This window comes from Paroedura picta, chromosome 11 (genome assembly GCF_049243985.1).
Source record: "Paroedura picta isolate Pp20150507F chromosome 11, Ppicta_v3.0, whole genome shotgun sequence".
Classification (NCBI taxonomy): domain Eukaryota; kingdom Metazoa; phylum Chordata; class Lepidosauria; order Squamata; family Gekkonidae; genus Paroedura; species Paroedura picta.
In genome coordinates, this window is record NC_135379.1 from 66,633,605 (window position 1) to 66,660,174 (window position 26,570).

General features: G+C 46.6%; 1 protein-coding gene across 15 annotated transcripts in view; it reads right to left on the bottom strand.

Annotated features, from left to right (window-relative positions):
* IKZF1 (IKAROS family zinc finger 1) overlaps positions 1 to 26,570 on the bottom strand; it is a 96,728-nt gene that overhangs the window by 20,137 nt on the left and 50,021 nt on the right. For 13 of the 15 annotated variants that reach the window (XM_077303302.1, XM_077303310.1, XM_077303309.1 and 10 more), the window contains one exon: positions 25,930 to 26,049. In XM_077303302.1, the coding sequence (XP_077159417.1) occupies positions 25,930 to 26,049 (120 nt within the window). Of the gene's footprint in view, positions 1 to 25,872; positions 26,050 to 26,570 lie in introns of those variants that run through there. The other 2 variants (XM_077303311.1, XM_077303307.1) reach the window with 2 other exon arrangements.

Genomic DNA, 26,570 nt, shown 5'->3' on the forward strand with positions numbered 1-26,570 from the left:
CCTTCCTCTCCCCACAACAGACACCCTGTGAGGGAGGTGAGGCTGAGAGAGCCCTGAGATTACTGAAGAAGAAGAAGAGTTGGTTCTTAGATGCCGCTTTTCTCTACCTGAAGGAGGCTCAAAGTGGCTTACAGTCACCTTCCCTTTCCTCTCCCCACAACAGACACTCTGTGAGGGAGGGGAGGCTGAGAGAGCCCTGAGAGAACAGTGAATGGCCCAATTGTGACTGCCTCAATTGCCAAACAAATCAAACATGTCCTCTGGTTGTCTTCTGAACCACACAGGTCGTGAAGAAGAAGAAGACGAAGAAGAAGAAGGAGAAGGAGAAGGAGAAGGAGAAGGAGAAGGAGAAGGAGAAGGAGAAGGAGAAGGAGAAGGAGAAGAGTTGGTCCTTATATGTCGCTTTTCTCTACCCCAAGGAGTCTCAAAGTGGCTTACAATTCCCTTTCCTCTCCCCACAACAGACACCCTGTGAGGTGGGTGAGGCTGAGAGAGCCCTGAGATTCTTGCTTGGTCAGAGCAGTTTTCTCAGTGCTGTGGCGAGCCCAAGGTCACCCAGCTGGCTGCAAGTGGGGAAGCGGAGTTTGGAGGGGTGGGGTTGTGACACCACTGAGCCCTCCCTCCCTCCAGTGCTGCTGTTTTCTCCAGGGGAACTGATAATAGACTGCTGATCAACAGAAATGCTGGGGGAACTCCAGGCCTCGCCTGGTGGTTGGCACCCCTAGCTTACCTAGGATTGTAATAGTTTGGGGTATTGCTGACTGGGAAACATCCCTGTCAGGAATGTATCTGCTGAGTCACTACCCCTTCCTTAACCTATGAGTATCAAGGAAGACTGAAGGGTGGTACCTGGAGATGTCTTGCTAAAGTAAAGTAAATAATGATTAAACCATCCCTTTATGTCCCCCTGGGCTCTGCAAACTCTGCACAGGCAAGAGAGTGATACATTCTGACTCCAACCTCCCAGGGGGCCCAGAACTCCTCTCATTGGCTCAAGAACAACCCAATCCGCTTTGTAGATGAATTCCATTCCCGACTTGCCAGTCCCGCTTCCAAGTAAATATGAGTGGAAAGTGAAAAGCAGCATCCCACAGATAAGTTATCTCTCTCTGAGCAACTGGGGAAGAGGAGAGCCACCCAGCCCCAGCAGGTCATGGTTCCTTACACAGTCAAGGGAAATGAAGCACGCAAGAATATACAGCAGGCAGAGGCCCGCGGGGGAACTTTCAGGCTCAGGGAACCGTGGTGATGATCATGTTGGACTAAGCCACTGTTTAAAATGTATGCAGGAAGACATGGGCACAGCCTGACGGGACGCTTCCTAGTGCCCGTCTCATGCCGCCTGCTCCATGATGCACTTTCAGTGGACTTCAGAAGCAGATTTTCCTCCCACACAGGAAAATCCAGCTGCGAAAGCACATTGGAAGTGCATTATCCGACGTGTGGAACGGGTCCACATTTAGGGTCTATGTTTGTATTAAACACTAACATTAGTTTACCAATCCCACTGTCGCGTCTTCTCCAAAAGAACCATGGCAGTTGTAGTTTGCCAGAAGCAGTGAGAATTCTCTCTTAGAAGCTCCAAGTCCTCCCGAGCAATTTCCACAAGTCGCTTAGGAGAGGAGGAAATCAGGTTCTGTCTGTAGACCCTAAAGGGGTCACTGAGAAAATCTCACTGAGAAATCCAGCCAAAATGTACAAATGAAAGGTATAGAAAGGAATATGAGAAGCCCGAAACCACTGCTAAAGCACATATCTACAGAAGCAGAGTCTATGTTACAATTCCTTTTCCAACCTCTCTAACCTGATGCACTTCTAGATGACCAGGTTGCAGTGGCCCCAGGCAAAGGTTGTTAACTCCAGGTTGGGAAATTCCTGGAGATTTGGAAGTGAAACCCGGGGAAGGTATGGACCTCAGCAAGGTACAATGCTACAGAGTCCAGCTTCCGAAACAGCCATTTTCTCCTAGGGAAATGATTTCTGTAGCATGAGAATCAGCTCTAATTCCAGATCTCCAGTTCCCACCTGGAGATTGCGTGTCTATGACACGCAATGTGGCACATCTTCATCTACATGCATCCATCAACTTCCATGGGGCAAGATGATCTTGTATCTCCTTCAGGTCCATCGCCCAAGCTCACTCAAGGAAGAAACATGGTGGAAAAAGGTATGGTGAGTTTCAAAAGTTCAGGGCCTACAGGAGACTCAGGAGACGTCCTTTGGGTTGCAGTCTCCCAGCTCTAAAGAAATTGACTAGGGAGGGAAAGCAATGGGTTGGATCCAATCAACTTTCCTGTTGCTGTAAAATGACCACCAAAAGGGACAATTGGTCCTGCACGTACACAAGCTATGTGAGATAGCAGCTATCATGGGGAGAGAGAAGAAGAACAGCTATTTTTTAATACCCCACTTTTCACTCTGAAGGAGTTCCAAAGTAGTTTACAAACACCTTTCCCTTCCTCAGCTGGGGCTGAGAGAGCTCTGACAGAACTGAATCCATGAGAATAGCCCTAAGAGAACTGTGACTAGCCCAAGGTCACTCAGCTGGAGGAGTGGGGAATCAAACCTGGCTCTCCAGGTTGTCCACCGCTCTTAGTCTTAACCACTACACCACGTTGGCTCTCAGATTCAGGTGAGGTTAAGAGAAAATGCCCACAGGATCCAACCCAACTTTTACAATACAGTCTGATATGGGGGGGGGGGATGAAATACTTGTTAATTAACATGCTGGAAAGTGACATCAAGTCACTACCAACTCATAACAAACCCATAGGGCAGGGGTGGCCTAACCGTGGCTCCTCACATGTCCATGGAGCCCGGGATCATGGGAATTGTAGACCACGGACATCCAAATAGCCACGGTTCGGCCATCCCTACTATAGGGCTTTCAAGGCAGGCTCTGAACAGAGGTGGCTTGTCACTGCCTCCCTCTGCACACGGTGGCCCACCCAAGTCCTAACTAGGGCTGACCCTGCTTAATTTCCAAGGCCTAATGGGCTGGGCGGGCTCCCTGGGGCCAGTGAGGTTGTTTCATTAATTAAACCTCCACACTTTTAGCCCCGCTCAGCCCCCACATCGTAGAAGGCTGGAAATCGTCGATCTGGTTGGGCCCCTGATGTTTCTGGAGTTCGGTCTCCGAGGAACACTGGTGCTGTAGACCTGCTTCCGGAAGAGTGAGCCTTCTTAAGGGGAAAGGGCTATTCTGGGGCGGAAGGTGAAAGTCTTGAGTTCCCTAGGGAACTGGGATGGTTAGGCTGAGACAGCACATCACAGCTTCCCCCTGTCTGGCTCAACAGGAAACCTCCATTGGTTGTTCCTCTCTCGGTCCAAGAACAAGGACAGCGATTCTGGGGATTGGGCATCTTTTTCCACTCCCTGCCACAGCTTTCTTTTTTTAAAAGTTGCTCTTCTCTTTCTCATCAGCTCGAGTACAGATCTGTGAAGACAGCAGCAAATCTCCAGGGTTGTGGTTTCTACCACTGGGGTTCCTTTGGTGGGAGTGAAGATGTTTCCTTATCTGCCTAAGCATTTATTTTCCTGTTCTCTGAAGATGTGCAGCTCATGAGTAAACTTCCCCAGCCTGCCAAGAGAGGCAGCAGGTGGGATGAGCTCTTAGGGATCTGTAGGCCAGGCCTGGTCAAACTGTAGCTCTCCAGATGTCCATGGACTACAATACCATGAGCCCCTGTCAGCATGCTGACAGGGGCTCATGGTAATTCTAGTCCATGGACATCCAGAGAACCCCTGCTATAAGAACAATTGGCCCAGGCAAAGAACATTCTTTGTCAAGCACCAGGCCTGAACCCCTTAGGCTAGCCGCTATAGGATCTCCTAAAATGCCAAAACTGAAAATATCTAAATAACTTCATTTGGACAGGCCCTGCAATTTGTCGTTTCTTTTGTCCTCTGCTAGCCCCTCACTTAGTACTGCAAACCTAAACAGGTGATGCTCTTCCAGCCTGCTATCTTCAAAGGAGGGATGCCAGCCTCCAGGTAGGACCTGGGGTTCCCCTGGAATTCCAGCTTCATCTGAAGACTACAGAGATCAGTTCCCCTGGAGAAAAGGGCTGCTTGGGAGGGTGCACATTGTACCCCACTGAGGTCCCTGTTCTCTCTAAGCTCCAACCCAACTCTCCAGGCATTTCTCAACCCAGATGTGGCAACCCAGCCCCACCAGTGGCTGGGGGGTGGGGGGAATCTGGCAACTCTGCTTCAGAGGATTTAGGAAAGCATAACTCTGCTTCAGATGGCACTTTCGGTCTCTTTGGTGGCTGCCCATAACGTAACTGGGTTTCCACATCCTCCTTATGCTTGGGGGGAGGGGGGGAGGGCTCGAAGAGGAAGAAGCTGCAAACTCAAAATACAGGATTGCAGGGAAAAGAGGAAACAGCAGGCAGCCAAGAGCCCAACCGAAATGCTAAGAATTATGGAGAAGTGACAGAAAAGGAAGCCCAGGCCAGGAATTGCACTTGGTAGCTTAGCTGAGAAGCAACCCAACAAAACAGGAGGGGCCGAGTGGGGCACAGAAGAAGAAAAAACTGGCCCACTTCAGCCTTCAATCAGCCTTCCAGGCCGCAATCCTCAAAAGGCTCCGTCCAGTACTCAAAATGGCCTCTCGGGTCTTAAGCCTGTGTTCTGGAAGTTTCCTGTCTCAAGCCTTTCCCACACAGGGAATAAGGCCCAGGCTTTTCCCCCGCATAGCAGAACATTTCCACCCTGGCTGCCTTGTCTGAAGGTTGAAATCTGGGGTAGACCAGCCTATTCTGCACACAATAGATAATGCACTTTCAATTCACTTTAGAAGTAGATTTTCCTGTTCTGCATAGGAAAATCCAGCTTCCAAAGCACATTGAAAGTGCATTATTCTAAAGCCAGCACAATTGGCTCTGGTTGAAACACCTGGAAGCAGCCTGGCGTAGCGCTGCGGGTGCAGAAAGGGCCTCTGGGAACATTTCCACCTCAGCCTCTAACTATGGGCCACTGAACGCCTGTGGCTCGAACAATGAGCTAGGCTAAAAAAGGACAAAGAATGAATTAATTATACTTGACATACCTTGTCTTATATATATGTCTGACCAAACATGACATGCATTTTGGGCCTAAAATTTCCCTATAGGTCAGGCAAGAGGTCATTTTGTCACAGGCGCCCATGTGCAAGGAATGTGCTACCGGTTGCTTCTGATAACTTCTCACAAACGTATGCCACTGCAGCACAGCTCCTGTTCCTGGAGTAGTGACCCAAGCCCCAGATACCCTACTGTGCTGGCTTGGCTCTATTCTAGCCTGCATGGTCATCTACAGCCAATGCTGATGTCCTGGTTGCTTCTGAGAAGCTTTTTTTGCAAATGAAAAAGGAAGGAAAGGTCCTCCTTGGCCAACAGAACTGCTGAGAAACATGGGACTTACATGTCGGAAACCCAAATGAAATGTGGGCCATAGAGAAAAGAGCTGCTTTTTTTTTTACCCTGCTTTTTGCTATCCAAACCTAGGTGTAAACTGCACGGAGCTTTTATTCCAATCCCAAGTTGATTCAGACCCTGCCATCTACACAGAATGCAATTTCCGTTTTGATTTGGGGTGATTTAAATTTTCCTTCTGCAGCAAGATGGATGGATCCAGAGTGACCCTACCTTTATTCTGCTATATCTTAGAGTGCTTTTAATTCTCAATATTTCAAGATTCAGATTGAGAAAGCAGGCTGTTTTGAACCTCCGTGGTAGAGACGCCCTGATTTGCCAAAGGTCGCCATGTGACAAGCTTGCCTTAAAGGAGAAGCCCCTAATTCCTCTCAACTTCTGTTGGTCTTGGATTTTTTCTCCCTCCTCTGCCTTATTCGATCCTTCCCCCCCCCTCCAAGAAGAAAGAGGCTTGGCTCCCCCCCCTCCTGAACTACCCTAATCACGTGCAGAACAGTTTCCTGTTTCAATGGGGAGGGGGGGAAGAGTTCAAGTTGATCTGAATTCAACAGGATTGACAATGGAAGAAACAAAGTAAGAGCAGACCCTGGTTGCATGTGGGGGAGCGTAGAATCAAACCCAGCATGCCAGATTAGAAGTCCGCACTCCTAACCACTACACCAAACTGGCTCTCTGAACAGAGGTGGTCTAAGTCTTAGACAAAGTGAAGTGCGACGAAGATGATCTAGGGCCAAGGGACCCTAGGGGGAAGTGACCATGTCCTCATAGCATTCTTTATGAGATGGGGAGGCAAGGAAGCTTGTAGCCAGACGCGGATGTTGGATTTTCGTAGTAGGGTACAGAGGAGAGCAACGAAGATGATCTGGTTCCAAGGGACCAAACCCTATGAAGATAGGTTGAGGGACTTGGGAATGTTCAGCCTGGAGAAAAAGAGGTTGAGAGGGGACATGATAGCCCTCTTTAAGTATTTGAAAGGTTGTCACTTGGAGGAGGGCAGGATGCTGTTTCTGTTGGCTGCAGAGGAGAGGACACACAGTAATGGGTTTAAACTTCAAGCACAACGATATAGGCTAGATATCAGGAAAAAAAGTTTTCACAGTCAGTTCAGCAGTAGAATAGGCTGCCTAAGGAGGTGGTGAACTCCCCCTCACTGGCAGTCTTCAGGCAAAGGTTGGAGACACACTTTTCTTGGATGCTTTAGGATGCTTAGGGCTGATCCTGCGTTGAGCAGGGGGTTGGACTAGATGGCCTGTGTGGCCCCTTCCAACTCTATGATTCTATGATTCTATGACTGTGACTGGCCCAAGGTCACCTAGCATATGGGGGAGGAACAGTGAATCAAACTCAGTTCTGCAGAATATAGGCTGCCACTCTATTAAACACTCCACCGAGATGGCTCTTAATAGTAGCACAATCGTAGTAGTAGGGAGAACTGGTAGTAGGGAGAACTATTTTTACTCAATAGAGTAGAAAAGCTACGCCAACCCCAATTCAGTTCCATAGGCCTGAGACATCCTCTTGCACCGCTGTTTCCAAACTGTAGCACGTGACTGCGACATGAAGGATGAGGAGTGTGCTAATGCAACTTGCATTAATACACCAAGCCATTGGGCCAAGAATGGAGAGTCTTTCCAAAAAGATTGTGATATTCTGTATCCTGCTACTTCAGAACAAAACCTCTGTACAGCAGGAACAGCTCAAACATTCGTGCTAAGCATTTTCTCTTCCCTCTCCCCCACTCCCAGCACAGGAAAGGAAATAGTGGAATAAAAACCCCTTTCCAGAGTCCAGATGAGGTGGAAGTAGTGGGCACACTTGGTAGCAGTGACCATGTGCTTTTGGAATTTTCAATTGTGGGAAAGAGAAAACCTTTACGTAATTGTATGTATAGACTGGACTTCAGGAAAACAAATTTTAACAGACTTAAAGGTATGTTGGGTCTCTACCCCATGGTCAGAAAGACTTAAAGAGATGGGGAGTCCAAGAGGGCTGGGAGTTTCTTAAAAGTGAAATACTGAAGGCTCAATCAAAACAATTCCCTTGAGAAGAAAAGATGGAAGGAGCCAAAGGAAGTCAAGGTGGCTCCATAAACAGTTGTCAAATGATTTGACGAATAAAAAAAGAGTCATTTAGGAAATGGAAGGAAGGCCTTATTACCAAGGATGAGTATAAACAAATAACCAATAATTGTAGGGGGAGTGTTAGAAAAGCTAAAGCTTAATATGAGCTTAGGCAAGAAGTGCTAAACATAGCAAAAAGGCTTCTTTAGTTATATTTCAAATAAGAAAAAGACTAGGGACATGATAGGACCACTGCTTGGACAAGAAAGTGAAATTATAACAGGAGATGAAGAGAGGGCTGAACTGCTGAACTCCTATTTCTCCTAAGTCTTCGCCTGTGAGGGAAATAGAGCTCATTGTGGGGAAAAAAATAACACAACAGGGGAGATGGGAATGGTGGCCTAGGATCACTGTTGGGGCAGTTCACAACACCTAGTTTCTTTAAATGTCTTCTGGGTTAGATGAATTGCATTGAAGAGTACTAAAAGAACTTGCAAATGTAATCTCCAAACCTCTGTCAATTATTTTTGATGTGCCAGATGATTGGAGGAGGGCATATGTGGTCCCCATCTTCAAGAAAGGGAAAAAAGAAGATCTAGGTAACTATCGACCTGTCAACTTGACATCTGTAGCTGGCAAAATTTTGGAACAAATTATTAAACAGTCAGTCCTTGAGCAGCTGGAACTGAGAGCTGTGATTTCTAAGACTCAGCACAGGTTTATGAAGAACAAATCATGTCAGGCCAACTTTATCTCTTATCTGGATTTCAGTAAAGCATTTGATAAGGTTCCACATGACATTCTTGTTGACAAGCTGGTAAAATGCGGTCAGGTAGATCCATAACTGGTTGACAGATCATACCCAAAGAGTACTTGTTAATGGTTCAGCATCCCCTTGGGGAAGAATCATAGAATCATAGAGTTGGAAGGGGCCATACAGGCCATCAGATATGTGAAGGGAAAATCAGACTGGAGACTCTTCTTAGGGGAAGATTACATGGCAACCAATTCCTCCCAGTTCTGTGTCATTTCCCTTCTTGTGTGAATTAGGCCACAGACACCAAAATGCCCCTCTGCCCTACTACACACGGGGTTGTCACAGTACACAGGTGTCCATCCTGTTCTTTCTTCTCCATTTTTTTCACTGTTGATAAAATGTTTTGTGCCCACATGCTTCTTTCATGGTTGCTCCTAAGAAGAACTGCATTTTTATACCCTGTTGTTTACTACCCAAAGGAGTCTCAAAGAGGTTTACAAACACCTTTTCCATTTGTCTCCCTGTGAGAGGTCTGAGAGAACTGGGAATGGGCTGTGGTGACCCAGCAGGCCTCAGGTGTCTCAAAGCATTTTCCAGTCGTCTTTCCCTCCTCTCCCCATAGCAGACTCCCCATGAGTCACATAGAAGCTGGCAACCCTAAGAGGAAGACTCTCTTGGCACAGCAGTCTTGACCTTAGTAAGGTTTTTTTATACTGTTTTTTTATTTTCCAGGCCAAGGTTGAAAAAAAAATTAATTTCAGTTCCCATGCTCTCCAGCCATTTACTTGTTCACTATTTACAGTTTCAGGCTGTAAATATTTATTTAGATCTTCCTGCACTTTCCAGACTCACAGGACTGATGCTGGTCTGCCTGTCTGTACCCCAGAAGACAAACAGCTGCTGGTAAGGGCTGGCCATAGCCCATAGCCCAGGAGGGACACACCTGCACCCCTCCCAACTGCAAGCGAAAATGGCTCCTTTGAAGGCTGGACTCTGAGGCATTGTACGATTTTGAAGTCCCACCTCCAAACCTCCAGGAATATTTCCAACCCAGGGGTAGCCAACCTCCAGGTGGAGCCTGGAGAGCTCCTGGAATTACAGCTCACCTGCAGAGTATAAAGATCAGCCTCCCAGGCAGAAAGGGCTACTTTGGACAGGGTTGGGGTAGAGAAGAAACATTTAAGGCCTCCCACACAGGTTGTTGTTGAGTTGAAAGACTTGAGGCTTACTGCACAGGGTTGTTGTGCAGATGAAACAGGAGACAAAAGAACCAGTTTCCTCTGCAGAATAACGCTGTGCAGTGGCCTCAAATCCGCTTTGAGACTCCTTCGGGTAGAGAAAAGCGGCAAATAAGAACCAACTCTTCTTCTTCTCCAGTAATCTCAGGCCTCTCTCAGCCTCCCCTCCCTCACAGGGTGTCTGTTATGCGTTGAGGAAGGGAAGGTGATTGTCAGCAGGTTTGAGACTCCTTTGGGCAGTGAAAAGCAGAGGATAAGAACCAGCTCTTTGTCTTCCTACTCCTCCCTCACATATGGCACGGTATGATTTGAAGGTTTCTTTTTTTCCAAAGGGGAAGAATCACCGAGCAGGCCCCAGATGGCTGTGAACAAGTATATAAAGATGCCCCCCTTGGAAAGGATCCCTCACAAAACCACTGACTGAGGGCGGTAGAAAAGAGCCAGAGTCCAGCAGCACCTTCAAGACCAACAAAATTTCATCTTCAGACAGATCCTGTCTGCTTTTGTAGCTGCCGACTGGTTATCAAATAAATGTCTCAGTCCCTTTTTCACTGACTTCTGTGCCTTGCAGCAAACCTTCTCTGCGTGTTTCGGTCTCAGCCGGGTTGCTGCTGCTGCTGCTGTGCAAAAGTGCTCAGCATGTCTGCCTATCTGACGATCTCCCTTCCAGCGCCTCCACATGAAACACACACGCCAAAGCCACAAGTCAAAATGTGTGGATCAGGGTGTTCTCAGGAAGTGCGCATATATCTGAGAATCTGACCTTGGAGGTTACTTTGAAAGGGGAGGGGAGGGGAAGAGGCAGAATCAGCGTATCTGGATGGGAGGGGGCTCTGGGAGCCTGACAGTGTTGTCACTGGCCTCAGCCAGACGCCTGGCGGAAGAGCTCCCTTTTGCAGGCCCGGCAGAACTGTGGTAGCTCAAGCAGGGCCCTGATCTCCTCCGGGAGCTCCTTCCACCAGGTGGGGGCCAGGATGGAGAACAAGCTGGGCCTGGCTGAGGCCAAATGTGCTTCTTTAGCCGGTTGGTATTGGCCCAGCATAGTGCTCTTTCGGGGGCAATTCTAAGCAGGTCTACTCAGAATGTCATCCAAGTCTATTCCGTGGGTTTACTCTCAGGAAAGTGCTCTTAAGCTTCCTTTATGGCTCATGTTCAGTTAGACTGCGTGCTTGCAACAATTGTAATGCGGAAAAATATTGATAAAGATAATGTGATCAAAGTGCAACCAGAATGTACCTTATTGTGGGTCTTTTTTAAAAAAGCTTATAAAAGAAGTAAATCACTTGTGCTTGCAAGGATAAAATGGTTGGGATATGAAGAACGCTGAGAGCAATTTTTGGCTGAAAAATAAAATTAAACCAAGAGATTCTTGTACACGAGAGGAATACACAACTCAACACCCCGCCCCCCCAATTTGGAAGGTAATCTCAGACATTCCATTTGCCATGGAATTTTAAGCCCAAGACAAGCTATCAATCTCGATGGGATGTAGTAGCAACACTGAGACAAGATTAAGGAAATGTGCTGAAGGTTCAGTTAATACCTCATCATTGCTGCGATAACTCCCATTCTGAGTCTGATGGCCGCCAAAGCCAACAAAATCCTTCCTTTGTGAATTAACATTTCTTAATTTCATGACTCAGCTGTTGGGTGGGCCAACAGGCAATAGAAATTCTAACTATTTCTCAGGACAAACAGGCCTTCTTGCAACACCTGAGTGGGACGGTGGCCAGGGAGGGCTTGTGGCTCAGTGGGAGAGCGTCTGCCTGGCATGCAGATGTCCCCAGTCCAATCTCTGGCTCAAACCCCCAGTTCAGAGGACCAGGCAGAAGTCGAAGGGAACAGGGAAAGGCCTCCTGGAGAGCGGCTGCCAGTGCGAGTACTCAACGTGGACTCTGATGGACCAAGGGCAACTTTCACACACGCTAAATCATGGGGCCTGTCTGTGTGCGAGACACGGGACTGGGGGCACGCGGGTTCCGCTCAGCCAGAAAACTCACCAGGTGACCTTGAGATCGTTTCTCTCAGACTAACCAACCCCACATAGCTATTATGAGGTTCAAAGGAAGGACCACATGATCTGCCCTAGAGTATTTATTATTTGAGTAGCACTACATGAGGTGGGGACTGGAGATCTTCCAGAATTACAGCTGATTTCCAAACTACACACGTTAAGTTCTCCTGCCAGGTTTTTGCAGTTGTTATTTGCCAGCACGTTCTTGCACATTGACTTCTGGATGCTGACCCCGATTTTGCACCTGGCATTCTCCATTTGTGGGTTTCTCTGGCACCCTCCAGGAATCTATTCGAAATTTGCATTTTACACTTCCGTAAGGAAAGTAGGCGTTCCTGACTCCTGCCTCACCTCCCTTCCTTTTTAAAAATATATCTGAGCATGCACATAACTGACCACGGCTCCCTTTCCCTTCATGAAATTGACAAAGAATGTTCAATCTTGCTGGAGGTGGAGACCGGGAGAGTGTGTTGACTGTGTTTTAATGGAATCCTAAATCAGCTCTGGGTTGGGAAATATCTGGAGGCTTTGAGCCAGCAGTGGGCGGGATATGGAGTGGGGAGGGACCCCAGAGTTGCGTAATGCTATGGAGTCCACCTTCCAATGCAGCCATTTTCTCCAAGGGGACCTCCCTCGTTAATCTGGCGGTGACTTGTAATTCTGGTGGTCCTTAGGTCTTACATGGGGATTGGTATTCCCACCTAAGACTTTGAGCCAGTAGTGGGCAGGAATGGGGAAATTATATGGATCCACAAAGACACAGAATGACTTAAGGGGGATGGCAGGTTACAGTGGATGAGCGATAAGGCTGTGAGTGTCCTGCATAGAGCAGGGGGTTGGACTAGATGACCCATGAGGTCCCTTCCAACTCTGTTATTCTATGACTCTATGATTCTATGACAGTCAAGGAAACTTAAAGTATAGGGGTTCTGAAGTTCAGCTTGAAAGGTATGCTCTTTCTTTCTTTCTTTCTTTCTTTCTTTCTTTCTTTCTTTCTTTCTTTCTTTCTTTCTTTCTTTCTTTCTTTCTTTCTTTCTTTCTTTCTTTCTTTCTTTCTTTCTTTCTTTCTTACAGAGAGCCAGTTTGGTGTAGTGGTTAGGAGTGCGGACTTCTAATCTGGCATGCCAGGTTCGATTCTGCACTCCCCCACATGCAACCAGCTGGGTGACCTTGGGCTCGCCATGGCACTGATAAAACTGTTCTGACCGAGCAGGAATATCAGGGCTCTCTCAGCCTCACCCACCCCACAGGGTGTCTGTTGTGGGGGGAGGAATGGGAAGGCATTTGTAAACCACTTTGTGTCTCCTTCGGGTAGAGGAAAGCGGCATATAAGAACCAACTCTTCTTCTTCTTCTTCTTCTTCTTCTTCTTCTTCTTCCATCCATCCATCCAATCCATCCAATCATTGATTGATTGACTGACTGACTGACTGACTGACTGATTGATTGATTGATTGATTTTTGGACTGCCCTCCTGGAAAGCTGGCTCAGAGTGGTGTACCAAGTAACGTAAAATACAGCAGTTAAAACAATAAAATATAAGGTTAAATTAGTTTAAAAGGAGCATAAGTTCTTCCATAGAGCATCTTAAAACTCTACAGAATTTACAAAGCTGAAGGATTTCTGCATTTATTCCTCCCATATTTACTCATACGCATATAAGGTTGCCAGCTTTGGGATGGAAAACACCTGGGAATTTTGGGGGTGGAGTTTGAGAAGGAGAGGGGCTTCAGCAGAGTATAACACTTTCCAAAGCAGCCATTTTATCCAGGGGAACTGATCTCAGTTGTCTGGAGAACAGGGCAGAGTCTGCACTTACTTTGTTTATTCCATTGTCAATCCTGTTGAATTCAGATCGTTTTGAATTCGGATCTTCCTCTCCCCCCCCCCTTGAAACAGGAAAGTGTTCTGCACGTGGTTAGGGTAGTTCAGAAGGGGGGGGGGAGACAAGCCTCTTTCTTTCTTTTCTTGAAGGGGGGGGGAGAAACCAAACAGGGAGCTCTTTCTTTTCTTGGAGTGGGGTGGGGGAGAAGATCGAAAAAGGCAGAGAAAGGAGAAAAAATCCAGGACCAACAGAAGTAGAGAAATTAGGGGCTTCTCCTTTAAGACAAATTCGTCACATGACCACCTGTGGCCAATGACGGGTCCTGTACCACGGAGGAGAGCCCCGATTCAAAACAATGCGATTTTATAATATATTCAGGATTAAAAGCACTCTAAGATATCGCACAATAAAGGTAGGGTCACTCCGTATCAATCCTTCTTGCTGTAGAAGTAAATTTTAAATCGCCCCAAATCCAAACGGAAATCGCATTCTGCGTAGAGGGCAGGGACTGAATCGATCTGGGGTTGGAATAAAAGCTCTGTGCAGTTTACACCCAGGTGCAATTCTGGAAAATCTCCAGGCCCCATCTGGGGACAGGCAGCCCTACAGGCCACTTTCAAAGCAAAGGCAGGGAACTTTCAAAGACTGCAAAGTTCTAATTCCAGGAAGCTTCTATCCATACAAAAGGAAGATGTTGCAAACACAGGATGTTCTTACATGATGAAATAAGAGCGAAGGAGCATTTCCTCTTGAATAAGTTGCAACATACATTTTAAAAAGGACATTTTTCCCATTTCAGAAGATATGACTGGTATTTCATTTTGGCTAGCAAGTCACAGGTTAATACACAAGAAGGTCATAAGTCAGGGGTCAAAGATTCGAGAACCAGCGTGCGACAGTGGTTAATAGTGGTGACTCCTACTCTGGAGAGCTGAGTTTATGCAGCCAGCTGGGTGACCTTTGGCCAGTCACAGTTCTCTTAGAGCTGTTCTTGCAGAGCTCCCTCAGCCCCACTGACCTCACTGGGTGTCTGTTGTAGGGAGAGAAAGGGAAATGTGTTCGTAATCTGTTTTGAGACTCCTCTGGGTAATGAAAAGCGGGATATTAAAAACCAGCTTTTCTTCTTCTTCACTGGCAAAGCAACTGCTTGGTTCACCAAAAGTCCCAGGTTCAGTCCCCAGTTTAAAAAGCCAGGCAGTAGGAGATATGAAAGATCCTGAAGAACTGCTGCCAGTCTGAGTAGACAATACTGACCCTGAGGTACCAAGTCTAAGGCAGCTTCTTGAGGCCGTGTGTGTGTGAGGCGTGAAGGGGTGAATAGACTGCTCTTGCTAGTTGATCTGTAGGGTCAGAGTCATGGATGAAAAGGGAAGACGTGGGTCGTTTTGCTATTCTCCTGGTGGGGCCAGGAGGTCTCCAGAGCTGATCTCCAGAGGGCAGAGTCAGTTCCTCTGGGGAAAACAGTTGCTTTGGAGGATGGAGACCCCTCCCCTCCTTAAACCCTGCTTCTGCCAGACTCCGTCCCCAAAGTCTTCAGGAATTTCCCAACCCTGAGTTGGCAACCCCGAATGTAGGGCATGTCTGTACCAGCACTTTCTCAGCTGAAGTTCTTTCTCCAAGAGGAGTGTTTTTGGTCCTTATTTGTTCCATGTGTTAATGTTGCTTCTGTACTTGCTGTACTACACAGGCTATAAAACTGAGATGTTATCAATGTGTATAACTTTTATTACAGTATTTGCTGGCGTATAAGACTACTTTCCCCCCCTGAAAAACATGCCTCCAAGTGGGGGGGTCGTCCTATACGCCGGGTGCACTTCAGTTGGGATAGACAGAGCTGCCCATAGTGGCCCATAGTAATGTAACGTAATGTAACAAACTCTATATTTTGAGTGGAAATGTTGGAGGTCGTCTTATACGCCCAGTCGTCTTATACGCAGGCAAATACTTATAACATTCTAATAAATATTTGGATTTTAAACTATAATTATTTTTTTGCAGCTCAACCTTTAAGGTTCCTTAATCTTCCACTGTGTACATAATTTTTTTAAAAAGATATTCTTTTGTGTTTGGTCAGAAAAATTCGATGCAGCCAGGAGTCAACAGGAAAGAAGTTTCTGATCTCTCGTCCAAAATGGGTTATCCTGTTTTTTAAAAACAAACAACGAAACCTTCCCTGCAGACTCTCGAGCCAGCGATCCCGCCAAATAATTCCGCTTCCCAGGTAAGATAGGACTTAAATGAATGGGAGAAATGAGCTTCTCAACTAAGGCTGACTTCAACTGGTGGGAACGCACCATGACTTGGTCTCGTCAAAAACACAACTTGCGCTTGCCTCTCAGGGTGTAAACTGCACGGAGCTTTTATTCCAACCCCAGGTTGATTCAGTCCATGCTGTCTACACAAAATGCGATTTTGGTTTTGATTTGGGGCGATTTAAATTTCCCTTCTGCAGCAAGAAGGATTGATCCGGAGTGAACCACCTTTATTGTGCGATATCTTAGAGTGCTTTTAAACCTCAATATTTTATGATTCGGATTGAGAAAGCAGGCTGTTTTGAATCTGGGCTCTCCTACGTGGTAGAGACGCCCTGATTGGCCAAAGGTGCCCATGTGACAAGCTTGCCTTAAAGGAGAAGCCCCTAATTTCTCTCAATTTCTGTCGGTCTTGGATTTTTTTCCTCCCTCCTCTGCCTTCTTCGATCCTCTCTCCCCCCCCTCCAAGAAAAGAAAGAGGCTCCCTGCTTGGCTCCTCCCCCCCCTTCAAGAAAAGAAAGAAAGAGGCTTGGCTCCCCCCCCTTCTGAACTACCCTAATCACGTGCAGAACAGTTTCCTGTTTCAATGGGTGAGGGGGAAGAGTTCAAGTCGATCTGAATTCAACAGGATTGACAATGGAATAAACAAAGTAAGAGCAGACCCTGCCCAGCACCAAACTGTCAAAACAACCAAACCCTAAGCAACCTTCTGATCCAGGTTGTGTAATTGGTTTTCCTGATTTTTTAAAATGGTTCTTCTAGTTTTCTAAAAAAAACAGACAAACCAGCCTCTGACCTCCTTCCCTACCTGCTCTGAAGCCAGAGATCCCATCAGCTATCACAGGACTTATCTGAACGGGAGAGTTTAGCTTCTTCGATAAAGCTGACTTCCTCCCCAGAAGATAAGATCAGCCGGCTCTCGATCCAAACACAAAAAGCCACACTGCTTTGCTCATGGTTTTCATGTCTCCAGCTGAGACAGGACCTTTCCCTTCCACCTGAGTACTTAAAGCCAAACAAGCTTGTTTCTTCCCCGAGATTGGCAGTCCTTAATGGCAGATCACTTGGCTTACTTAATGAAGTGTGCTTTTATCCTGTCTTTCTTCCACAGAGCAACATCATTTCCCTATTGTAGCAACTGGGCCAAGGTTGGTTGGAAAATTCCACGGCAGAGTAGGGATTTGAACCGGGAACTTTCAGGTCCTGGTTGGAGCACCAGGAATAAATACAAGTCCTGCAAACCCCCATGAGCTCTCCCTTCAAAACCTGCCCTAGCTAGAACAGACAAAGCTCAAAGACTTATGGTAGTTTTGGTAACTACACTTAAAAAAAATCTCACGGAATAGCCCTTCTTGGACTACACTATCACAAAATGCAGGGGGAAGCTCAGAGGACTGCACACACTACGCACACATTTCCCCAAGGCCCTTTGCTTCACATGCTACCCTTCCATTGAAAAAGGAGTAAGGGAGGGAGCTATGGAACAGCTTCAGCTTTGCATGTGGAAGGCCCTAGGTTCAATCCCCAGCCTCTCCAGCTACAAGGACCAGACGGTGTTATATGAAAGATCTCTGCCTGAGTACCAGGAGAGCCCTAGGTTCAATCCCCAGCATCTCCAGCTACAAGGACCAGACGGTGTGATATGAAAGATCTCTGCCTGAGTACCAGGAGAGCCCTAGGTTCAATCCCCAGCCTCTCCAGCTACAAGGACCAGACGGTGTGATATGAAAGATCTCTGCCTGAGTACCAGGAGAGCCCTAGGTTCAATCCCCAGCATCTCCAGCTACAAGGACCAGACGGTGGGATATGAAAGATCTCTGCCTGAGTACCAGGAGAGCCCTAGGTTCAATCCCCAGCATCTCCAGCTACAAGGACCAGATGGTGTGATATCAAAGATCTCTGCCTGAGTACCAGGAGAGCCCTAGGTTCAATCCCCAGCATCTCCAGCTACAAGGACCAGAAGGTGTGATATCAAAGATCTCTGCCTGAGTACCAGGAGAGCCCTAGGTTCAATCCCCAGCATCTCCAGCTACAAGGACCAGACGGTGTGATATGAAAGATCTCTGCCTGAGTACCAGGAGAGCAGCTGCCAGTCTGAGTAGACAATACTGACCTTGACAGACCAACGTAGTATTTCAATACAAAGCAACTTCATGTGTGTTCATTTCCAGGGGAGGGTCACTGGCTCAGTGGGAGAACATCTGCTTGGCATGTAGAAGGTCCCAGGTTCAATCCCCAGTATCTCCAGTTAAAAGTACCAGGCAGGAGGGGATGGGAAAGCCCTCAGCCTGAGACCTTGGAGAACTACTGTTGGTCCAAGTAGACAACACCAACCTTGAGGGACCAGTGCTTTGATTCAATATAAGAGCTTCAGGTGTGAGTTGTCCATGTGGGGAAGCACCAATCATATGATGTGACCTCAGCCCATCTCCTGCAGTAGTTCAGTCTCAGGGACAAATGGTACCAAGAACAGTACGGAAACAAAGTTATCTCCATCTCCAAACTAGGAAATCGTTTTAGATACCCTGCAAGAGACCCAGCATGGTTCAGCTGTTAGAGAATTACATTAGGATATGGAAGACCCAGGGTTGATTGGAAGCTTAAAACAGGAGAAACAGAGAACAATTGTAAGCCTGTAAGAGGGCAGGATTTAAATGAAGAAAATGGCCTTTAGTGACAGAAAACTAGAAAACAGCAGGCTTAAAACAAGTGGATCCTGTTTCACAATCTAGGGTGGAGAACTTCCACTTTCCCTTTGAGCTAATCTGAGTCTTCTTTTCTTTGCTTCCTTTCTTTCCTGACACCCTTCTTGCCTACATCTGCAAGAGGGCGTCCATTTCAAGGGGTTTCTCTTTTAACCATTATTCCAGAACACCACTGAGAGCCAAGAGAAAAGAGGATACAAGTGCCTTGCTCTGTTAGATCAGTGTCTCGACAGTCCGGTCTCTTACTTCCAGCAGCACCAGCTGTTCCATTGGGACAATCCTCCCAACAATGATAGATTCTCAAAGTCTGACTCAGCAGAGGGCAGGTTCAGCTTCCCAAATCTGTCTGCTGAAGAGACAGTCTCATCCTGCCCTTGGAGAAAATGGTTGCTTTGTAGGGTGGACTCTACAGATCCCTCCCACAAGCCCCACCCTCCCAATCCAGAGCCGGCAACACTATCCTTAAAACCCACGCCTTTTCAAGACATTCTAAGGCAGAAAACAAATTTTATGTTAATAATAATAATACATCAAATCAACATTTAGCTGCCCTTTAAATGAGGTGGGGCCATGGTATACTGGTAGAACATCTGCTTTGCATGCAGAACGCCCCCAGTTCAATCCCTGGCAGCTTTAGTTACACAGAGTTGGACATAAAGGAGTTCTACAGAGACCCTGGAGAACTACTACTGCTCAGAGCAGACAATCCCAACAGTGATAGACTCTTGGGGCCATTCCGCACAATGACCAATGTTGCTAAATGTTTGCAGTTTTAATAGTGGAATTTCATCATTCCGCACACCTTCAATTCTAGTGGAATATTGAAGTCCCAGTAGCAGTCTATTCATTCCCCACAGGTTTCAAGTCTCGCCGGAATCGCAACAAAGGAGGCAATATTTTCCTGTGCTTCTTCCTATCCTGGCTGTCAATCAAACAGAACAGCCAATGAACTGTTGAGTTCGTGCTCTCAAAAAGCTCCTTTCCCTTTAAAAATTGTTTTTTAAAAACCCGAAAACATCAGTAGCAATGAGTATTTTTTCATTCGATGTCTCGACCTTTTTCACTGGCATAGGAGCTGGCACTTAATTGTTTACACACTCTTCAAGTAAAAAAAAAAATTCCTCCCCCACGGGTGCAATTTCTGGCCGAAATTACGGGCAGTGTCAAACAGGGAGCTGTATTGTGCTTGGAAACTTTAAAGACAATTGCATAAGGGAGCTTTGTTTTATTGTTAAGCAATTCTGTGGAGGGACTTTAGCCGGAGAAGCCTTGCTTATTCGTTGCTTTCGCCGGTTTAAGGAGGAAAAAATGGCGATCGTGTCTCCGGAAGCTCGGGGGCGAGAGCTACCACTATTTTGAGAATGCACATGCCTTTCGCTGATGTGTTGTGGCTTGTGCTCAGAAGTGTAGCAGTTTTTTCAGGGGGAATCCACTTTTCTAGATTTTCCCCTAAGCGCTATAAAAATCAGATTGTTGCCGGAGTTTGGCGGGAGTTTTGCGGTTTGTTTACGACGTCATGCCGAATGTAAAATTAATAGCATTTACAAAAGGTACGACTTTGGCTACATTTAAGTTGTACAGAATGGACCTTGGTCTGACTCAGCAGAAGGCAGGATGATGTGTTCAGATCCCCAAATGCATCATGTGTAGGAGACAGTCTCATCCTGCTCAATACTAGAGCCAATCCAGTCCGTAACCACATGTCCTCTATGCATTGAAATGCACATCGTTGGTAAGGCAAACTTTCTTGGTGGACGAGGGGACCCTAGGGGAAAGCGACCATGTCCTCATAAAATTCCTTTTGAGATGGGGAGGCAAGGAAGCCAGACGCAGATGTTGGATTTTTGTAGGGCAAACTTTAATAAACTCGTCATACCATGGATGAGAATGCTAGAAGGGAAGGGAGCGTGTGAAGGGTGGGCGCTACTAAAACAAGAGCTATTCCATGCTCAATCAATGACTATCCCAGAAAGACGAAAACACTGCAGGAGCTCTAAGAAGCCTATTTGGATGAACAGAGAACTTCAAGAGGAACTAAGAAAGAAAAGGGAAATGTTCAAGAAATGGAGGGAAGGACAGAGCTCTAAAGAAGAGTACCTACAGGTTACTAGACACTGTAGATCAGTCATCAGAAAGGCCAAAGCTGGGAGTGAGCTAAGATTGGCCAGGGAAGCCCACTGTAACAAGAAAAGATTTTTCAGTTATGTGAGGAGCAAACGTAAAGTAAAGGAGACAATAGGATCACTGTTGGGTGTGGATGGACAAACTCTAATGGAGGATGCAGAGAAAGCAGAATTTTATTTTACCCACAGGTCAAAGGGTTTAGGCTCATCTAGAGACAGCAGTAGCCAAAGGATAGTGTCTGGGTGGCAGGTTAACATGGATAGAGAGGTTGTCGAGAGGCATTTAGCTGCACTGGATGAGTTCAAATCCCCTGGGCCAGATGAAATGCACTCGAGAGTGCTCAAAGAACTTTCCGGAGAACTTGCACAACCCTTGTCCATCATCTTCGGGACCTCTTTAAGGACTGGAGATGTCCCGGAGGACTGGAAGAGAGCAAACGTTATTCTGATCTTCAAAAAAGGGAGGAAGGATGACCCGGGAAACTACAGACCAGTGAGTCTGACCTCTGTTGTGGGGAAGATAACGGAGCAGATATTAAAGGGAGCGATCTGCAAACATCTGGAGGACAATTTGGTGATCCAAGGAAGTCAGCATGGATTTTTCTCCAACAGGTCCTGTCAGACCAACTTGGTTTCCTTTTTTGACCAAGTAACAGGTTTGCTGGATCGTGGAAATTCGGTTGATGTTGTTTACTTGGATTTTAGTAAAGCTTTTGATAAGGTTCCCCATGATGTTCTGATGGATAAATTGAAGGACTGCAATCTGGATTTTCAGATAGTTAGGTGGATAGGGAATTGGTTAGAGAACCGCACTCAAAGAGTTGTTGTCAATGGTGTTTCATCAGACTGGAGAGAGGTGAGTAGCGGGGTACCTCAGGGCTCGGTGCTCGGCCCAGTACTTTTTAACATATTTATTAATGATCTAGATGAGGGGGTGGAGGGACTACTCATCAAGTTTGCAGATGACACCAAATTGGGAGGACTGGCAAATACTCCAGAAGATAGAGACAGAGTTCAACGAGATCTGAACACAATGGAAAAATGGGCAAATGAGAACAAGATGCAATTTAATAAAGATAAGTGTAAAGTTCTGCATCTGGGTCAGAAAAATGAAAAGCATGCCTACTGGATGGGGGATACGCTTCTAGGTAACACTGTGTGTGAACGAGACCTTGGGGTACTTGTGGATTGTAAACTAAACATGAGCAGGCAGTGTGATGCAGCGGTAAAAAAGGCAAATGCCATTTTGGGCTGTATCAACAGGGGCATCACATCAAAATCACAAGATGTCATAGTCCCATTGTATAAGGCACTGGTCAGACCACACCTGGAGTACTGTGTGCAGTTCTGGAGGCCTCACTTCAAGAAGGACGTAGATAAAATTGAAAGGGTACAAAGGAGAGTGACGAAGATGATCTGGGGCCAAGGGACCAAGCCCTATGAAGATAGGTTGAGGGACTTGGGAATGTTCAGCCTGGAGAAAAGGAGGTTGAGAGGGGACATGATAGCCCTCTTTAAGTATTTGAAAGGTTGTCACTTGGAGGAGGGCAGGATGCTGTTTCTGTTGGCTGCAGAGGAGAGGACATGCAGTAATGGGTTTAAATTTCAAGTACAACGATATAGGCTAGATATCAGGAAAAAGTTTTTCACAGTCAGAGAAGTTCAGCAGTGGAATAGGCTGCCTAAGGAGGTGGTGAGCTCCCCCTCACTGGCAGTCTTCAAGCAAAGGTTGGATACACACTTTTCTTGGATGCTTTAGGATGCTTAGGGCTAATCCTGCGTTGAGCAGGGGGTTGGACTAGATGGCCTCTATGGCCCCTTCCAACTCTATGATTCTATGATTCTTCCTAGAACAGGGATTCCCAACCAGGATTCCACTGACCTCCGGGGGTCTGCAGGAAATCCAGAGGGGATCTGTGGCTTTTCCCCTCCTACCTGAATGGACTCGGCCACAAACGAGGGAACTGGCTGCTCCCATTGCTCTCGTCCCTTCCTCCTGGGCATGAGTGTTCTTGTGGTTTCCGTGCCTGGGAGGGGGTGGAGAGTGTACTACTCCTGCCTTAAACAGCCTCCTGTCTCCCTGACCAGGTCCTCCTCAAGCTTGCCTGTTAACTCAAGTGGTGATGTCACTTCCAGGGACATGGCAGGGAGGCGTGGCCAGCTGACATCACTTCTGGGGCACCTAAAAGCCTGAAAAAATTATGTCAGGGGTAGCTTCAGTCAAAAGGTTGAAAAAGGCTGCTCTACAACGTGGTCCTATTGACAAGAGCTGAAGAGTTTCAACTCTTGGGATCATGGTTTGCCCATGCTAGAGAATAAGGCAACTGCCAGGGACTCCCGAGGCGGATGTATAGAAAGCTTGGGGTGACAGCTGGTGGATTCCAGCTCTGAATACAACTTCCTGTAAGCCCCTTCAAAAAGAAAAGTGGAACAGTCAGCAAAAAAAGTATTTCTGCTTCCTGCTCTTTTGTTTTGCAGTGCTGGCTTCTTGATTAGTAGGGAGTTTTTGACACCATGGCACTTTCCTAGATGGGAGCCCCCTCCTGAACCCCGGCGTGGTACAGTCCATTCTACCCCATCCACTTTTTGCCCCCTCATCCTGCAACATGTGTGAATCAGGCCTCTGATCTGATGCTCTGAAGGCCAGGATCTCCCTGATTCTGGGGACCTAACAGATGGGCCCGCACGCGTCATACAAACAACCTTCTGCCTGCTAACTACTTCCATTCGTTAGCTTGCTGGGCATTGATGATAGTATGTGGTAAGCAAAGAGGGGAGAAAAGAAATTAGAGCACTGTGGAGGAAAAGGAGAACAGCACCAGGCCCATTTCTTTGCAATGTAGATGCTTCCTTCATGGTCGTGCTGCAGCTCCCATGATAAGAAGGCTGGGCCTTATCTGTGTTACTGCTTTATCTTAGAATCAGTGCAAACACAGAGTGGGACGGGGAAGGAAACCACGGTAGTCAATGACACGCACAAACTCATGCCCTGAAGCAGGAAACCTTCTTCCAGTGTGGCCCCCCTGTGGTGTGCCAAGGCAGCATTTGGGAAGGAGACTTTCAGAGACCTGACGGGGCATCCCTGGGCTTCTGGATTTCCCTGTAAGGTTGGGTTCCATCTGGGGGTTGGATCACGCCTGAAGACTTGTCACCTAGGACAGATACCTCAAGGACAACATGGGTGTGTGGATGAGCCCTCACAGGTCAAATGCCACAGGAATAATATGAGGATCACCACAAACACAATTAGATTCCAGTCCAGTAGGTTCCTTGAGATCAACAAGATTTTGAGAGTATTGTTGGAATAGACAATGTCTGGTGTACATAGAGAAGAAGAGAAGAAGACCCTGAAGGGGGCAGCAAGAAGACTGTTAGATAGGTCAGAGAGTTTAGGACCTTTTTACCTGTTAAGTGTGCTTTCTTGTCTATCCCTAGATTGCTACTCTTAGGGCAATTTCCTCCTTCTTCTCGGAAGCTTCTCCCCTCTCTCTCTCTCTTCTTAGGCAGCCATGTAGACAAACACCTGTCCCTATCTCTCCTCTGCACTATCCCAGTATGTCGTTCCATAAATGAATCCTTTTATCTCCTTTATCCTAAATTACAGCAAGTGCATATCTATGACTTATTTTCCCTGCTAACAAGTATAAGCCAGGGGAAGCCAAACTGTGTCTCTCCAGATGTCCATGGACTGCAGTTCCTATAAGATCCTGCCAGTGTGCTGGCAGCGTCTCATGGGAATTGCAGTTCATGAACATCTGGTGAGACACATTTTGGCCACCCCTGGAGAAGCTTTTGAGTGTCAAAGTTCCCTCTGTCAGATACCTTCATCGGGCATCTGATGAAGGGAGCACCGACTCTTGAAAGCTCATACCCTCCTTGTTGGTCTCCAGTGCAGACCAACTCAGCCACCCTCTGAACCCACAAACAAATGTCCTTCCCCCAAGGAGCTCATTCATACAACCAATAGCAAGCCATCAAATGTTGAAAAGTCAAGTACCAGTCATCTGTCAAACAACCCACTGAGAGAGAAAGGAAGAAGCCAAACAAACCCAATGATGGAATCATGTTTTCCAAGGATGGGGCAGGTTCTTGAGAAGAACAATGAGCTATGAAGTTAAGCTATAAACTCAGTTTTTAGTTTTGGAGGTAACAAACAGACATCTGTAGGATAGGCGATGATGCTGCTTATGACATATTCCTGGTGATGTGATGTACTTTCTAAGGCTCTTTGGTTTCTGTGGGAGTCAAATGCACTCCCAACTCTGTCCATGAGATCCATGAGATCTACACGCCGTTATTTTATGTAATAATAAGAACAATAATAGTTTTATTTTTATAGCCCACACTTCCTGGTTGGCTCAGGGCGGGATTGTGTTGGCTGAATTGTGCCCTGTGTTTTTTTAAAAACTGTAATGCCTGGAAAAGCCTCTCAGCTCTTTAACAGCCACACATTGGATAGAACAGAAATGTCCCCTTCGAATAGGTTTTTGGTGGCTACATGAGCATGGAGAGCCCCTTACAGGGTGGGATTTAGATCAGTACCTTTCAGCCTCTGGAGACACATTGCCCCACCTTTGAATTTTCCCCTTTGAATTTTCCACCTAATCTCTGCTGGTTTTCTCTCATCTTTCCCCCTTTCTCTGTCCTCATTCCTTTTTGTTTAAAAAATTTATAGAAATATAGAACCACAACAAGAAAATAAAATGGTGTCGATGTTACTGCATGTGTGAATTTTCACTCTATTCCGCTTGAACAAGTGAACGTTGTCATTTGTCTGCAAGTGAATTTTGCCATTTCACACCGAAAAATCCAGCCCCAAAGAGCCTGGAAAGTGGATTATTCAGTATGCATGAAAACGCCAAATCTACTTTAGTGGCCAGGGGGTGGCCAAATGGCGGATCTCCAGGGGTCCATGGACTACAATTCCCATGAACCCCTGCCATGCTCATGGTTCTCCAGATGTTCATGGACTACAATGCCCATAAGTCCCTGCCAATTGGTTCTGCTGGCAGGGTCTCATGGGAATTGTAGCCCATGGACCTCTGGAGAGCCACCAATTGGCCACCCCATCTTCTTTCTTTTTATCCTTTAGCTGGAGATTGGTGGAGCAGGTTGTCCTCTCAGCACTGACCAGCTTTGGGTCATAAACTACTAATCAAAGATTTTGATAAATGGGGATTTCAAACAAGCGGGATTTCAGGTACCTCAAATGCTTTAAGTCATTCTGTTTTACAACAGAGATACTGCATTTTCAAACAACCCAAGAAGTTCTGGGAAATCAAAAGGAAAAGGATGCCACTAACCATCTTTCCCTCCCCCCGTAATCACAAGCTTACTTCTTAGCTGGGCAATAATTTGAATCCAGAATGAGATGGGATCTTTGATGGGATCTGATATTTTAAAGCTACACAGCTGGCTGTATATTTCTTTAAAAGCAAACAAGTCTATCAACTTTAAAATTCTAGAGGAAAGGAACACCCACCAAAACAAGAGCATCAGAAGGACCTCCTCAATAGCAGATGGATATCGATGCTCTTACCCAAAACTCTGTCATGCCTCACATTCTGCTGTCCTCCTGAGCTTGTTGAAAGGTCTTCCGGAATGGGCATGGACTCTTCACCATCATCTGGGATGTCACTTAATGGAGGACTTTCTTTCCCTGCAAAGAGAAGGAACACCATGAGTGAAGGAAGTCCTGGTTCCATGCACATTTACCTCTGGAAGATATCACACTTTTGGAGCTATCAGAAGATACAGAGCCATTGCAACAGATCCCTGGTCAGCAACTAACAATAACAGGAGCCAAAGTCGGAATCCAGAAAAAAATGCGGGGCAAGGATTTGCCATAAGCCGATACATGTACTTGCCTGTTCCTATGAGAGCATGTGAAGCAACACATAGTGGGAAGAGGTTATCAAGTTTTCAAGAAGGAACTAATTGTATATTCCACACTGTTAGAACATAAGAGAAGCCATGTTGGATCAGGCCAGTGTCTCATCCAGCAACACTCTGTGTCACACAATAACCAAAACCCAGGTGCCCTCAGGAGGTTCACCAGTGGGGCCAGAATTCCAGAAGCCCTCCCACAGTTGCCCCCCCAGCACAAGGAATACCGAACATCACTACCCCTGACATAGTGTAACCACTATACCCTGTAGCTAATAGTGCCTGATGGACCTC